Source organism: Podarcis pityusensis (genome assembly GCF_964106645.2).
Source record: "Podarcis pityusensis genome assembly, chromosome: 8".
Taxonomy (NCBI): Eukaryota; Metazoa; Chordata; class Lepidosauria; order Squamata; family Lacertidae; genus Podarcis; species Podarcis pityusensis.
Window position 1 is genome coordinate 880,015 of NC_138033.1, and position 15,820 is coordinate 895,834.

General features: G+C 42.5%; 1 protein-coding gene across 1 annotated transcript; it reads left to right on the forward strand.

Annotated features, from left to right (window-relative positions):
- Positions 1 to 335: 335 nt before the first annotated feature.
- On the forward strand, positions 336 to 15,675 carry LOC308484186 (uncharacterized protein). The gene is made up of 6 exons (XM_081018895.1): positions 336 to 389; positions 4,633 to 5,124; positions 5,747 to 5,828; positions 6,461 to 6,543; positions 6,860 to 6,986; positions 13,210 to 15,675. The coding sequence occupies exons 2-6, from the start codon at positions 4,714 to 4,716 to the stop codon at positions 14,262 to 14,264; spliced, it is 1,758 nt and encodes a 585-aa protein (XP_080875021.1). The 5' UTR covers positions 336 to 389; positions 4,633 to 4,713; the 3' UTR covers positions 14,265 to 15,675.
- Positions 15,676 to 15,820: the final 145 nt, after the last annotated feature.

A 15,820-nucleotide genomic window follows, 5' to 3' on the forward strand; every position in this document is an offset into this window, starting at 1 on the left:
CTGCCCCGCAGCCCCCCAGGGGCCCCCAAGAGAGACTCGCCCCCCCGGAGAAGAGACACCCCCGGGTCCCCCATCTGGCCCCCCCCGGGACCCCCTCTCCCCCGCCCAGACGCCCCTTCGCAGCCCCAGGCAGAGAGACGGGCTCCTCCTCCCGGACACGGGTTCCCCCTTCCCACGCACACGCGCCCAGTCCCGGGTTCTGGGTCCTGCTTCTTCCCTGCCTCCTCCTCTCCGCCCGCTTGACGCCCCGGGCTCCTCCGCCGGGAGAGAGAAGGGTTAAGGGGCGCCGAGCCGGCTTCCTAGAGAGGACAGGAAAGGAAGGCGGGCCGCTCCTCCCCCTCCTCCCCTCTGACGTCCCTTCCGGCCTCGCCTTCGCCTGCCGGGCTCTGGTGGGTCTCCTCTCGGGGGAAGCCTGGGGAACTGCCGGCCCCGGGAGGCGGGAAGGGGAGGGAAGAGAGGCTGGGGGTCCGGGAGGGAGCCAGAGGGACCTCAGGCCCTGGCCAGGAAGGTGGGACTGGAAGACAGGGAGGAGGGAGAAGGACATTGGGAGGGACATGATTGTGAGGGAGAAGGATATTAAGAGGGACATAATTATGAGGGAGAAGGATATTAAGAGGGACATAATTATGAGGGAGAAGTATATTAAGAGGGACATAATTATGGGGGAGAAGGATATTAAGAGGGACATTATTGTGAGGGAGAAGGATATTAAGAGGGACATTATTATGAGGGAGAAGGATATTAAGAGGGACATGATTGTGAGGGAGAAGGATATTAAGAGGGACATGATTGTGAGGGAGAAGGATATTAAGAGGGACATTATTGTGAGGGAGAAGGATATTAAGAGGGACATGATTGTGAGGGAGAAGGATATTAAGAGGGACATGATTGTGAGGGAGAAGGATATTAAGAGGGACATAATTATGAGGGAGAAGGATATTAGGAGGGACATTATTATGAGGGAGAAGTATATTAAGAGGGACATGAGGGAGAAGTATATTAAGAGGGACATTATTATGAGGGAGAAGGATATTAGGAGGGACATTATTATGAGGGAGAAGTATATTAAGAGGGACATGAGGGAGAAGTATATTAAGAGGGACATTATTATGAGGGAGAAGGATATTAAGAGGGAGATTATTATGAGGGAGAAGTATATTAGGAGGGAGATTATTATGAGGGAGAAGTATATTAGGAGGGACATAATTATGAGGGAGAAGGATATTAGGAGGGAGATTATTATGAGGGAGAAGTATATTAAGAGGGACATTATTATGAGGGAGAAGTATATTATTATGAGGGAGAAGGATATTAAGAGGGACATTATTATGAGGGAGAAGGATATTAAGAGGGACATTATTATGAGGGAGAAGTATATTAGGAGGGACATTATTATGAGGGAGAAGTATATTAAGAGGGACATGAAGCAGAAGTATATTAAGAGGGAGATTATTATGAGGGAGAAGGATATTAAGAGGGACATTATTATGAGGGAGAAGGACATTTGGAGGGACATAATTGTGAAGGAGAAGTATATTAGGAGGGACATGAGGGAGAAGTATATTAAGAGGGACATTATTATGAGGGAGAAGGATATTAAGAATCATATCATAGAATCATAGAATCCTAGAGTTGGAAGAGACCACAAGGGCCATCGAGTCCAACCCCCTGTCAAGCAGGAAACACCACCAGAGCACTCCTGACATATGGTTGTCAAGCCTCTGCTTAAAGACCTCCAAAGAAGGAGACTCCACCACACTCCTTGGCAGCAAATTCCACTGTCGAACAGCTCTTACTGAGGGACATTATTATGAGGGAGAAGTATATTAAGAGGGACGTTATTATGAGGGAGAAGTATATTAAGAGGGACATAATTATGAGGGAGAAGTATATTAAGAGGGACGTTATTATGAGGGAGAAGTATATTAAGAGGGACGTAATTATGAGGGAGAAGTATATTAAGAGGGACGTTATTATGAGGGAGAAGTATATTAAGAGGGACATAATTATGAGGGAGAAGTATATTAAGAGGGACATTATTATGAGGGAGAAGTATATTAAGAGGGACGTTATTATGAGGGAGAAGTATATTAAGAGGGACGTTATTATGAGGGAGAAGTATATTAGGAGGGACATTATTATGAGGGAGAAGTATATTAAGAGGGACGTTATTATGAGGGGGAAGTATATTAAGAGGGACGTTATTATGAGGGAGAAGTATATTAAGAGGGACGTAATTATGAGGGAGAAGTATATTAAGAGGGACGTTATTATGAGGGAGAAGTATATTAAGAGGGACGTTATTATGAGGGAGAAGTATATTAAGAGGGACGTTATTATGAGGGAGAAGTATATTAAGAGGGACATGAGGGAGAAGTATATTAAGAGGGACATTATTATGAGGGAGAAGTATATTAGGAGGGAGATTATTATGAGGGAGAAGTATATTAGGAGGGACATAATTGTGAGGGAGAAGTATATTAAGAGGGACATTATTATGAGGGAGAAGTATTTTAAGAGGGACATTATTATGAGGGAGAAGTATATTAAGAGGGACATTATTATGAGGGAGAAGGACTTTCAAAGGGACATAATTGTGAGGGAGAAGTATATTAAGAGGGACATGAGGGAGAAGTATATTAAGAGGGACATTATTATGAGGGAGAAGTATATTAAGAGGGACATGAGGGAGAAGTATATTAAGAGGGACATTATTATGAGGGAGAAGTATATTAAGAGGGACGTTATTATGAGGGAGAAGTATATTAAGAGGGACGTAATTATGAGGGAGAAGTATATTAAGAGGGACGTTATTATGAGGGAGAAGTATATTAAGAGGGACATAATTATGAGGGAGAAGTATATTAAGAGGGACATTATTATGAGGGAGAAGTATATTAAGAGGGACATTATTATGAGGGAGAAGTATATTAAGAGGGACGTTATTATGAGGGAGAAGTATATTAGGAGGGACATTATTATGAGGGAGAAGTATATTAAGAGGGACGTTATTATGAGGGGGAAGTATATTAAGAGGGACGTTATTATGAGGGAGAAGTATATTAAGAGGGACGTAATTATGAGGGAGAAGTATATTAGGAGGGACATTATTATGAGGGAGAAGTATATTAAGAGGGACGTTATTATGAGGGGGAAGTATATTAAGAGGGACGTTATTATGAGGGAGAAGTATATTAAGAGGGACGTAATTATGAGGGAGAAGTATATTAAGAGGGACGTTATTATGAGGGAGAAGTATATTAAGAGGGACGTTATTATGAGGGAGAAGTATATTAAGAGGGACGTTATTATGAGGGAGAAGTATATTAAGAGGGACGTTATTATGAGGGAGAAGTATATTAAGAGGGACATTATTATGAGGGAGAAGTATATTAAGAGGGACGTTATTATGAGGGAGAAGTATATTAAGAGGGACATTATTATGAGGGAGAAGTATATTAAGAGGGACATAATTGTGAGGGAGAAGGATATTAAGAGGGACATTATTGTGAGGAGAAGTATATTAAGAGGGACATGAGGGAGAAGTATATTAAGAGGGACATTATTATGAGGGAGAAGTATATTAGGAGGGAGATTATTATGAGGGAGAAGTATATTAAGAGGGACATGAGGGAGAAGTATATTAAGAGGGACATTATTATGAGGGAGAAGTATATTAGGAGGGAGATTATTATGAGGGAGAAGTATATTAGGAGGGACATAATTGTGAGGGAGAAGTATATTAAGAGGGACATTATTATGAGGGAGAAGTATTTTAAGAGGGACATTATTATGAGGGAGAAGTATATTAAGAGGGACATTATTATGAGGGAGAAGGACTTTCAAAGGGACATAATTGTGAGGGAGAAGTATATTAAGAGGGACATGAGGGAGAAGTATATTAAGAGGGACATTATTATGAGGGAGAAGTATATTAAGAGGGACATGAGGGAGAAGTATATTAAGAGGGACATTATTGTGAGGGAGAAGTATATTAAGAGGGACATGAGGGAGAAGTATATTAAGAGGGACATTATTATGAGGGAGAAGTATATTAAGAGGGACATAATTGTGAGGGAGAAGTAGATTAAGAGGGACATAATTGTGAGGGAGAAGGATATTAAGAGGGAAATACCATATAGGAGAAGGACAGGAATACCCCTGCTTACAAACCGTCCTCCTTGCAAACCCTTTAGCTTCCCTTCTCTCCCTATTCATAAATCTCTGTATGTCGGCCATTTTCCCTCCCTACTTCTTTATTTGATGGAAAGTCCAGTTTCCGAGGCGTCTTCCAGGGCAGTTCCACCCAGAGGGCCTTGCCACCGTCCCCTCGGATCCAGAGCAGGAAGTCCCCAAGGGACAGTGGCTGGAGCTAGACATGGGCCCTGCTGCTCACCAAGCCACCCAAGCAGATATGGTTGGGTTGGGGAGAAGCTCTGGACTATGAAGTGGGGTTGGGAGGGACCCCCACTATTGCCCTGGCTCCAAGTTACACTTCATATAAATGACTCACTTGTCATTCACAGTTATTACTTCTTCCTCCTCCTCCTCTCCCTACGCTTCCTCAGGGAACATTCTTCTTCTCTTGGCTGTGTTTTGATCTTACAATAGAAGAATGTGTTTGATTCGTAGGATTTGCTGCACCTTGCACTAGAACTTGGCAGAGGACCAAGGGGCTCCTTCCGATGTCTTGGAGACTTCCGGAGAGCCCAGATGGATGAGCAAGACTCAGCTGGCCCTGAAGCAGGAAGAGGCCACGCCCTGGAAACTGGGAGCAGTGGGGGATTGCGTGAAAACTCCGTGCAGAAGATCCTGGGTGAGGAGGACACCATTTGCTCAGAGGTGCAGAGCCAGCAGCTCAGGCAGTTCTACCAGGAGGCCAAAGGACCCCGAGAGGTTTGCAGCCAATTCTACCACCTTGACCATCAGTGGCTGAAGCCGGAAAGGCACACGAAAGCTCAGATGTTGGACCTGGTGATCTTGGAGCAGTTCCTGGCTGTCCTTCCTCTGGAGATGGAGAACTGGGTGAGGGAATGCGGAGTGGAGACCAGTTCCCAGGCGGTGGCCCTGGCCGAAGGTTTCCTCCTAAGTCAGGCAGAGGAGAGGAAGCAGGCAGAGCAGCAGGTGAGAGAGACTTTCTTCTGGATATTCCCAAGGGGCTCCAAAGAGGAGGGAGAATATTCCCAAATCAATTCCTAATGGCCCATCCTTTTTTGGAAAGATGATGATGATGATGATGATGATGATTTATGACACTCATGTGGCTGGGTGCCTTCCAGCACATATAAAAGCATAAGAAGACATCGGATGTCTTCTAAAAGTTATGCATTTTCTTATCTCCTTATCACCTGATGGGAGGGCATTCCCCAGGGTGTGTCCCACTGTGGAGAAGGTCTTCTGTCTGGTTCCCTGTAACTTCACTTGTCACAGTGAGGGAATCAGCAGAAGACCCTCGGAACTGGACCTCAGTTCATGGAGACGCTCCTTTGGGTATACTGGGCCTTTGAGGCCGTTTATGGCTTTAAGGTTCAGCACCAACACTTTGAATTGTGCTGGGAAACGTTCTGGGAGCCAGTGAAGATCCTTGAGGACCAATGTTTCATGGTCCTGGCAGCCAACCCCAGACACCAGTCTAGCAGAAGCAGGAAGCAGCTTTCACCTCGGTCCCCCGAAAGCGCTTGCCTCTGCCATTCCTTCTCTAACCCTTCTCCCCATTCTCTGTTTTGAATCCTTGTTGCTCTTTCAGAGGAAGGATCTTTTGGCAGAAATGGGTCTTGATTCTTCTGAGGCAGAGAAGACTCCGCTGGACGCCAGAGTGAGGCCTCTGGGTAAGGAGGAAGGAGTGTTTTCTCCCCCGTTTTGTCACATTCTCTTGGTTTTGAAACTAATCTGTGAGTTCTTTACATCTTTTGGGGGAAGACACCTGGAGCTCAGAGTGCGGGGAGAGATGTATTTTTGCACAACTATTATATGAAATGGGTATAAATGAGTCCAATGTACTCAGCAGGGGAGACGTTTACTGCAGCTTGTTCAATTCCACAGTTTATGATCTCATCTCTTCCAGCAACGCCTGTACATTAGTCCAAATTGAGCTCTAATTGACAGGAGAACCTTTGCTTCTTAATGGCAGCGAAGGAGGGTTTTCGGCAGGCAAAGGGCTTTTGCACTCAGCGCCTCCCTGCCTCTCGCAATCCATGCCAGAGCCGGAACCTGGTACCAAGACGAACTGGGAGTGAAGCCCGTTCCCCCCTGTCCCTGGGGGCAACTTGCAAGGAGAATTACCCTCAGTCATCCTTGTTTTTCCTTTGCCAACGATCTCCCGCTGCCTCCATTAAAGCAGAGCGGAACCGGAAGCTAGCAGGGGAGACTTGGACAAGCCCCATCTGTACTTAGAGATGCACTGTTTCACCTCTGAGAGAAGCAGGCGCTCACGGTTTCCACTTTCCTTGGTCTCTCCCAGGTGACGGAATGATGCCACCAAGACCTGCTCCTTCATCTTTTCATGGTGGTGGAGGGGAGGCAGCAGCTGTGGACCCAGATCAGGTAGGGGGAAGGAGCCTTGTGGGGAAGGACTGCTTGGATGCAGACTGGCTGGACACAGTTGGATGCAGAGGAATGGTGGGAGGAGCCAGAGAAGAGGGAGCCGACTGGGAGGAGGAGGAGGAGGGGTCTGAAGCTGGAGAGGGAAGAGGGCTCAGGGAGCAGAGGGAGTCTGTGGCAGAGAGCAGCCCAGACTCCGAGGCAGAAGCTGCAGCAGGAGAGAGGGATGAGGAAGGCAGAGAGGGGTCTGGCCGCTGTAGAAAACAACAGAGCCAAGTGAATGTTCTCTAAGAGGACAGCCTTTTTCCTGTTCTGTTAGGGTCCAGTGTGCTTTGAAGATGTAGCTGTCCATTTCACAGACGAGGAGTGGGGGTTGCTGGATCCTGACCAGAGAGCTCTGCATCAGGAGGTCATGGAGGAGAATCGTGGGATCTTGGACTCTCTCGGTAAGGCTCCCTATTGGATCATCCTATCTGTTTTGTAATTCAAGACATCTCTTTATGTGGCGAACCTCTGATATTTCGATGGGGCTCAACAGCGCCACCCACAGCACCTGGGATGTTAACACTCCCACAGCAAACCTTGGATGGATGGGTATTGATTGTTCTCCCTGTGAATATTCTTCTTTCAGTTCTGCTGTTTAAAACCATGATCAGGCTGTCTGAACTGCCCAGGCCTTCTTAAATGTAGGATTCAGAGTGATTTGAGGTGTTGAAGTAGCTTCAGTCAAGTTTCTTGCTTTTGGTTTTGCTTCTGTCTCTCTCTGGTTGACCAAAGAGTCGCTTGACATTGGAGATGGCACAGATTCCACGACTGAACCAAACAAACTCCATCCCAAAACAGAGCCAGGCTTTTTGAATCTCAGGCAGTGAACCCTGTAGTAACAATAATGTTATTTTTTTTTTTTTTTTTTTTGCTTTCTCTTTATTATTTTTCATTACACACCAATACACACAAGACAAATTCATCACAAACAAAAAATAAACCAAACAACACGGCTAAATAGAAAAAAAGCTAAGAACAAAAAACAACATATAACTAATTGACTTTCCTCCACCTCGGTTTTGAGTTATATAATAAAGGATTTTTTCTGCAGTTTATGTTTAAGACTTCTGCACGTCGGAGGGTTATATTTAGCCTACTGTCATCTTTAGATTTTTTAAATCTGCTTCAATATATGTTATGAATTTATTCCATTTCTTAATAAACTTTGTTTCTTTCTGATCTCTGATTTTTTGTGTTATTTTTGCCAATTCTAAGTATTCGAATAGTTTACTTTGCCAATCTCTTACCGTTGGGATACTAATTGACTTCCAATTTTGTGCTATTAATATTCTAGCAGCTGTTGTTGCATACTGGAATAAAGTCTGGTCCTCTTTCTTAATTTCATTACCAATCATCCCCAGAAGGAAGTTTTCCGGTTTTTTAACAAAAGTGTATTTGAACATTTTTTTTAATTCATTATAAACAAGCTCCCAAAACTTTTTAATTTTTTTGCAGGTCCACCACATGTGGTAGAAACTTCCTTCCTTATTTTTGCACTTCCAGCACATTTTGTCTCCAGTCTTATAATTTTTTTCTAATTTTACAGGGGTGATGTACCATCTGTACATCCTTTTTTCCATGTTTTCTCTTAGTGCGACACACACTGTAAACTTCATATCTTTATTCCAGAGCTTTATCCAACTATCATATTCCAAATTATATCCCAGGTCTATCGCCCATTTCACCATGACTTCTCTTATCTCCTCGTCCTTAGTATCCCATTCTAACAATTGGTTATACATTTTTGATAAAAGTTTTGAATTTCCTTCCAATATTTCTATCTGAAATCTGGATTTTTTTTTTGTTAATCCCAATCTTTTTATCTTCTGTCCACAGTGCGTTAATTTGATGGAATTGTAACCAACTCATTAATTTATCTCCTAATTCTTCATAAGTTTTGATTTTCCAACCTTTCTCTGTTCTAACCAACAAGTCTTCATATGTCCATCTTTCACCTTCTATATTTACTTTTTTGGTTGTTAAAATATCTATTGGTGACAGCCACCAGGGAGTGTTTCTTTCAAGTAAATTTTTGTTTCTTTCCCATACCTCTATCAATGGTCCTCTGATAATATGATTGGAGAATCCTTTGTGTACTTTTACTTTGTTGTGCCACAAATATGCGTGCCATCCGAATCTGGTATTGAAGCCTTCTAGATCTAACAGGTCAGTATTTTTTATGACAATCCATTCTTTAATCCAACAGAGGCATGAAGCCTCGTAGTACAGTTTCAAATTCGGTACCACAAATCCTCCTCTTTCCCTTCTATCTGTAAGTAATTTGAATTTAATTCTAGGCCTTTTCCCCTGCCAAATGAATTTGGATAGAATTTTTTGCCAATCTTTAAAAACTGTGGTTCCCCTTATCACCGGAATATTTTGGAACAAAAATAGCAGCTTTGGAAGTATGTTCATCTTAATTGCGGCCATTCTTCCTGACCATGATAATTTCATCCTGTTCCAGATATCTAGGTCCTTTTTGATTTCTTTCCAAGTAACTAAATAATTATCCGCCATTAAATTTATATTCTTCATAGTCAGCCAAATTCCTAAGTATTTTGCTTTTTTGACCGCCTTAATTCCAATTTGTACCTCTAACTGATTTTTCACAACTTCTTCGATGTTTTTAGTCATCATTTTAGTTTTTGATTTGTTTAACTTAAAACCCGATAACTTTCCAAATTCTTCTAATAATTCTATTACCCTGTGTATACTTTTTTGTGGATCTTCTAATGATAGCATCAAATCATCAGCATATGCTTTCAATTTATATTCTTTTTCCCCGATTTTAATTCCATGTACTTCTGGTGTTGTTCTTATCTTATTTGCGATAATTTCTAATACCATTACAAATAGAAGAGGAGACAGAGGGCATCCCTGTCTTGTGCCCTTTGAAATTTCAAAAGAGTCAGTTAAGTCATTATTGATTATTAATTTTGCTCTTTGGCTTGAGTAGATAGCTTTTATATCCTCCAAAAAGGAGCCCTCTATCCCTACTGTTTCCAAACACCCCAAAAGGAATTGCCAGGATACATTATCAAAAGCCTTTTCGGCATCAATAAAGATTATTGCTGCAGGGATATCATTCTTGCAGTCTAGATATTCAATAATATTTATTATGTGTCTTATATTATCTTTTAATTGTCTATTGGGTAAAAATCCAACTTGGTCTGTATGAATAAGGTTTGTTAAGCATTTCTTGAGACGATTGGCCATTACTTCAGCAAATATTTTATAATCGTTATTTAATAATGATATTGGTCTATAATTTTTCATGTCCAACTTATCTGTATCTGGCTTAGATATCAATGTAATATAGGCTTCCTTCCATGAATCTGGTGTTCTACCTCCTCTTAAGATGTTATTTGCTACTTCGCATAGTACCGGGGCTAAGTATTCCTCTAAAACTTTATAGTATTTAGCAGATAAGCCATCAGGCCCTGGAGCTTTTCCCAGTTTCATTTTTTTTATCGCCTCCTGGATTTCTTCTGTTTTTATAGGTTTATTTAATTGTATTTTCTCCTCTTCTGTTAATCCTTTCATTCTATTTTCTTCTAAGTACTTCTTTATTCCAATTATGTCTTCTTTTTTCCTTTTATATAGTTTTCATAAAATTTAATAAAATTTTCCTTTATTCTCTTGGCGTCTTCCACAATTTGATCTTCTATTCTTATTTTATTGATCACATTTTGTTTTTTACTTTTTCGTAGTTGCCACGCTAATAGTTTCCCAGTTTTGTTTGCAGATTCAAAATATTTTTGTTTCCATACCTTAATTCTCCATTCTACTTCTTGACCTATTAAAATTGAGTATTGCGTTTGAAGTATTCTGTAGGTTTGTTTGATCTGTTCCTCACTTGCGTTTATTATTAGTTTTCTTTCGCATTCTCTTAATTGATTAAGTATTTCTTCTTTTTTTGTTCTCTTAACTTTTTCCTGTAGCTATTCTGATTAATTAGGAATCCTCTTAGCACTGCCTTACTGGCATCCCAGACTGTATTAATATTTGTTTCTTTGTTCATATTCATGTCGAAATAATCTTTTAAAGTTCTTTTGGCCTTCTCAATTATCTCCTCATTTTCAAAAAGGAATTCATTCATTCTCCATCTGTATGTCCCTTGTATTCTACTTTTTAACTCCAAGGTTACTGAGCTGTGATCAGAAAGGGTTCTAGGTTGGATTTCACATTTCACTGCTCTTGTTGTTAATTCTCTTGAAACCTATATTTGGTCCAACCTAGCCCAGCTTTGGTGTGATTCTGAAAAGTGTGTAAATTGTTTTGTTATTGGATTTTTATGTCTCCAGATATCAATCAGATCTAAATTTTCCACCAGATTATTAAATGTTCACAATAATGATAATTTTAATATTTTTGCCCTTCCCATCTGATTGGATTGCCCCAGCCACTCTGGGCAACTTCCAGCAAATAGAAAAACGTAATAAAACATCAAACATTAAAAACTTCCCGATACTGAGGTGCCTTCAGAAGTCCTCTAAAAGTTGCATAGTTATTTCCTTGACATCTGATGGGAGGGCGTTCCACAGGGTGGGTGCCCCTACCGAGAAGGCCCCCTGCCTCGTCCCCTGTAACTTCTCACAAAAATGTAACATTTAAGTACAGTGGTACTTCGGGTTAAGAACTTAATTTGTTCTGGATGTCCGCTCTTAAAATTTGTTTAGATTTTAAACTTTCCCAATCTTCTTTAAACTTTCCCAATCTTCTACCACCATGGGAAAGTTTAAAGTTTATATATAGAAATATTGTAAATTTAATGAATGTTAGAAAATTGTTGGAATGAAATTTTATGGCTTTAGCAGAAATGTTATAAGGAGTTAGGTATAAATAAGTATTTCAGTATTAATGGAAAATAAGGTACAAAATATGTTAAGATATTCATAATGATAAAAATAGAGAAAGATGGAAAGGAATTGCTGAAACAAGTAATAGAAGTGGAATACAAAAAGGGAGGTGAGAGGAGGTTGATGAAATAAGGGAATGAAAGATAGAGTAATGAAATGGTATGAAATATGTTTTTAAATTGTTGTTCTTTTGCTTTGTTTAGTTTAGTGTGTTAAGGTTGTGTTTTGTATTGTTTATTGTATTGTATTGTTTTTTCTTTTCTTTCTCTTTTTTTTCTTCTCTGCTCTATTTTGTCTTTTTCTTTCGCCTATTTTCTTCTTTCTTCTTTTCTTGTAAGTTTTAAAAGCAATAAAGATTATTTTTTTAAAAAATTGTTTAGATTTTGTCAGGGGTTCAGGGACAGAGGCACAGGGTAGGCAGGAGATGGAGAGCGATGGGGATGAATCCCAAGACAGCGAGGAAGAGGATGACAATGACTCAAGAGATTCCATGAGTCTTTCCAGCGAATCAGAGGATTCCCAGAAGGGGGCGCCGGTGGTCAAGGCCAGGGGAGCCCCAGGGGGGACGTGTCAGGAGCAGGGGGCCAGTGGGGGATCCCAAAGTGGCAGCTGGGCGTCAGGACCAGCCTCCCCGCCAGAGTGCAGCGAAGGGGGTGGAGGTTTCAGTGTATCAGGGGAAGCGGCTCCGGCAGCAGAGAAAGGAGGGAGGTCGGAGCAAGCCACCCTCCCGGAAGGGGAGGGGAGTAGTGAAGGGAGTAGTGTAGCTGTTAAAAGGAAGGTTAGAGGTTGGGCGCGCGCGCCAAGTTCAAATGTAGAGGCGCGCGGAAGTACAGGGAGCCCGGAGGAGGGGCCAGGTCCCAAAGCCCGCAGGAGGGGGCAAGAGCAGTCTGATTCCACGTCAGAGGAATCCAGGAGGGGCGAAACCCCAGCGGGCAGAAAGACCCTGCGGAAAAGGAAAGAGAGAAAGAGGTGGAGCAGCGCAAGCCTCTTAAACTGGTGCAGGGGAGGGACGGATTCAGAGGGGACTTCAGCGGTCTAAGCCTAGCAGACGTAGGGCTGCGCGCCTCGGATGTGAAGCAAACAATGAACTGCAATAAACACTTTTGTATATAAGAAGAGTTAGGCGTTGGTCTTTTGTGAGCTGAGACTTGAGGCAGCCTTGACAGATTTATTACTGCATATTGAATACAGTGGTTCCTCGGGTTAAGTACTTACTTCATTCCTGAGGTCTGTTCTTAACCTGAAACTGTTTTGAACCTGAAGCACCACTTCGGCTAATGGGGTCTCCTGCTGCTGCTGCGCCGCCAGGGCATGATTTCTGTTCTTATCCTGAAGCAAAGTTCTTAAACTGAAGCATTCTTTCTGAGTTAGCAGAGTCTGTAACCTGAAGCGTATGTAACCTGAAGCGTATGTAACCCGAGGTACCACTGTATATCTTCATTTTGGACAGGGAACTTTCCCGCTTTGGCCACCTTTTAAATAATAATAAAAGCACATTTTATTTATGAAGATAGTACAGATCCATATTTAAATTTGAACAAAATGATGTTACCAGTACAGTAAGCTGTACTTTTAAAAACTAGAGAGAGAAAACATCTAATATTCAACTTGATTTGTATACGAAACTAGACATTTTTACAGAACAAAAGGAACATTATAACATCTAACTCCCTTCAGTTCTTCCTCTGTCCCAAGCATTAATTAGCATTGTTCCGTAATTTGGGGCTGCACTTCTTCCTGAGACTCTAATCCGTTTGCCTCTTAGTTTCAGGTGGGGATGAATTGGAAACGAAGAACAAGGGAGACTACAATGAAATCCACACAGTGGAGGATCCATATCAGGATTCAGACTGTGGAGAGAGCTTCAGTCAGAGCTCCCATTCCGCTTCCCATCAAAGAAATCCCCTTGAGAAGAAACCCTATCAGTGCTTGGAATGTGGAAAGAGCTTCACTCAGAGTGCCCATCTCACTTCCCATCAAAGAATTCATACAGGGGAGAAACCCTTTAAGTGCGTGGAATGTGGAAAGAGCTTCAAACGGAGTGCCCATCTCACTTCCCATCAAAGGATTCATACAGGGGAGAAACCCTATCACTGCTTGGAGTGTGGAAAGAGCTTCAGTCACAGCCACGATCTTACTTCCCATCGTAGAATTCATACAGGGGAGAAACCCTATCAGTGCTTAGAATGTGGAAAAAGCTTCAGTCAGAGGGCCCATCTCACGTCCCATCAAAGGATTCATACAGGGGAGAAACCCTTTCAGTGCGTGGAATGTGGAAAAAGCTTCAGTCAGGGCTCCAATCTCACTGCCCACCGTAGAATTCATACAGGGGAGAAACCATATCACTGCTGGGAGTGTGGAAAGAGCTTCAGTCAAAGCCACAATCTCACTTGCCATCGTAAAATTCATACAGGGGAGAAACCATATCACTGCTTCAGTCACAGCCACGATCTCACTTCCCATCGTAGAATTCATACAGGGGAAAAACGCTATCAGTGCATGGAATGTGGAAAGAGATTCAGAAATTGCTCAGATCTCACTTCCCATCGAAGAATTCATACAGGGGAGAAACCCTATCAGTGCTTGGAGTGTGGAAAGAGCTTCAGCTGGAAACAGAGTTTTGCTTTCCATAAAAAAATACATACAGGGGAGAAACCGTATCAGTGCTTGGAATGTGGAAAGAGATTCATTAACAGCTCCACACTCACTTCCCATCAAAGAATTCATACAGGGGAGAAACCCTTTCAGTGCCTAGAATGTGGAAAGAGCTTCAGTCAAAGCAACAATCTCATTTCCCATCAGAGAATTCACACAGGGTAGAAACTATTTCAGTGCCAAGAGTGTGATCGGAGGGAGTTATGAAAGTCTGGTCTCATTTTTTAAGTTCTTAACACAATTGGAGCTCTTAAAAGGACTTAGAGCTCACTGAAAAAGCTAAAATCAAGACAGGTTTGGACAAGTTCGTTTCTCTTTGAAGGAAAATATTTCTTCTACTCTGAGCCACTTAAAAAGAATTGGATTCCTGCAAGACAACCACTCTTATCTGGACACCTAAATTGCTATGTCCTCTTGGACACATTCTTTTTTTCTTTTTTATGATTCCTCTCTTAAAGTAATTATTTGGTTTATTTGTTTAATTCGAATCTTAATTTGAGAAATTGGATTTTCTGTTAAACAGCTCATGTGTGTTGGGGATCAGGCTGGAAGGAAGAGGGAGGGCTGTAAAAATGCAGGAAACAGGATCTCTTAGGAAAGAGTTATTCTGTGACCTTGACAAACTGATAAGGTGCCGCTGGAAAATAGGCTGCTTTGAGAACAATGGAGAGGGAGATTTGGAATATGGCCGTTCAAAAACAGTTAACACCAGGCCTATGTTAAATTTGGAGAAGCTATTAGCCCGAATTGATAAAAATAATGAAATGGAGACAAATTTGACCACTAAAACAGAGACACTGACAAAGAAAACAAGCACTAGATATCTCCATGAAAGGAAGGAAGGGAGAAGTCTGAAAAGCTGGAAAAGACCAAAAATGGAAATCAGAACAGGAGATGCTTAGGATTGATGTGGACGGTTTGGGTGGAAGATAAGAGGCAACTGCGGGAGCTTTGGCGGTTCTTGAGATGAGACAGAAAGCCCAGCCTCTGAGACGGAGAGGAGGGAGGAGAGCAGGATTTTAGCAAAGGTTTGAGCGGAGAGGCTGGGAGTGGAAGAGGAATTCATGGAAGAGGCGCCACCCTCCTCACAGCCGGGGGGGTGGCTTTTGGGTAGAAAACCAATGTGAATAAATCCCCCCAGTGCCACCCCCTGGCCGGTCTTCCTGTCTCCCTCTCCCTGTGCCCCCACCCTGCCCCAATCAAAGTCCCAGCCAGCAGCTGCCCTCCAGGCCTTCCTCCGCCCATCTTGGGGCCTCAAGGCATGCGGGCAGAATTGGGGGGGGGCCAGGCTGGGCTCAGAGGTCTGCTTTCCTCTCCTTGCACTGGGAAGCTTGTCTACTAACTAATGGATAAAGGGTTGTTTGGAAGACTAAGCCATCTCTACCCCCCACCCTGTTTTGAAATAAACCCTATTTAAGAATTGGGGACATGGAGGAAGGAGAATTTATGTTCTAAGCTTGGATCCTAGAACAATAGGCAAGTAGGATCCTAGAATGCAACAACTGATTGGCTTGCAGGAAAAGACCAATCAGGCTCCAGGAGGGAAGCAGAATCTGTTAGGATATTTCCGTTCCTCCTTTAAAAAGGGAACAGGCTGTTGTGTGTCACATGCCTGTTTACTTCCTGCTCACTGGGCGTTTCCGCATGCAGCCAGAATTTGGTGGGGGGCCAGGCTGGGCTCAGAGGTCTGCTTTCCTCTCCTTGCACTGGGAAGCTTATCT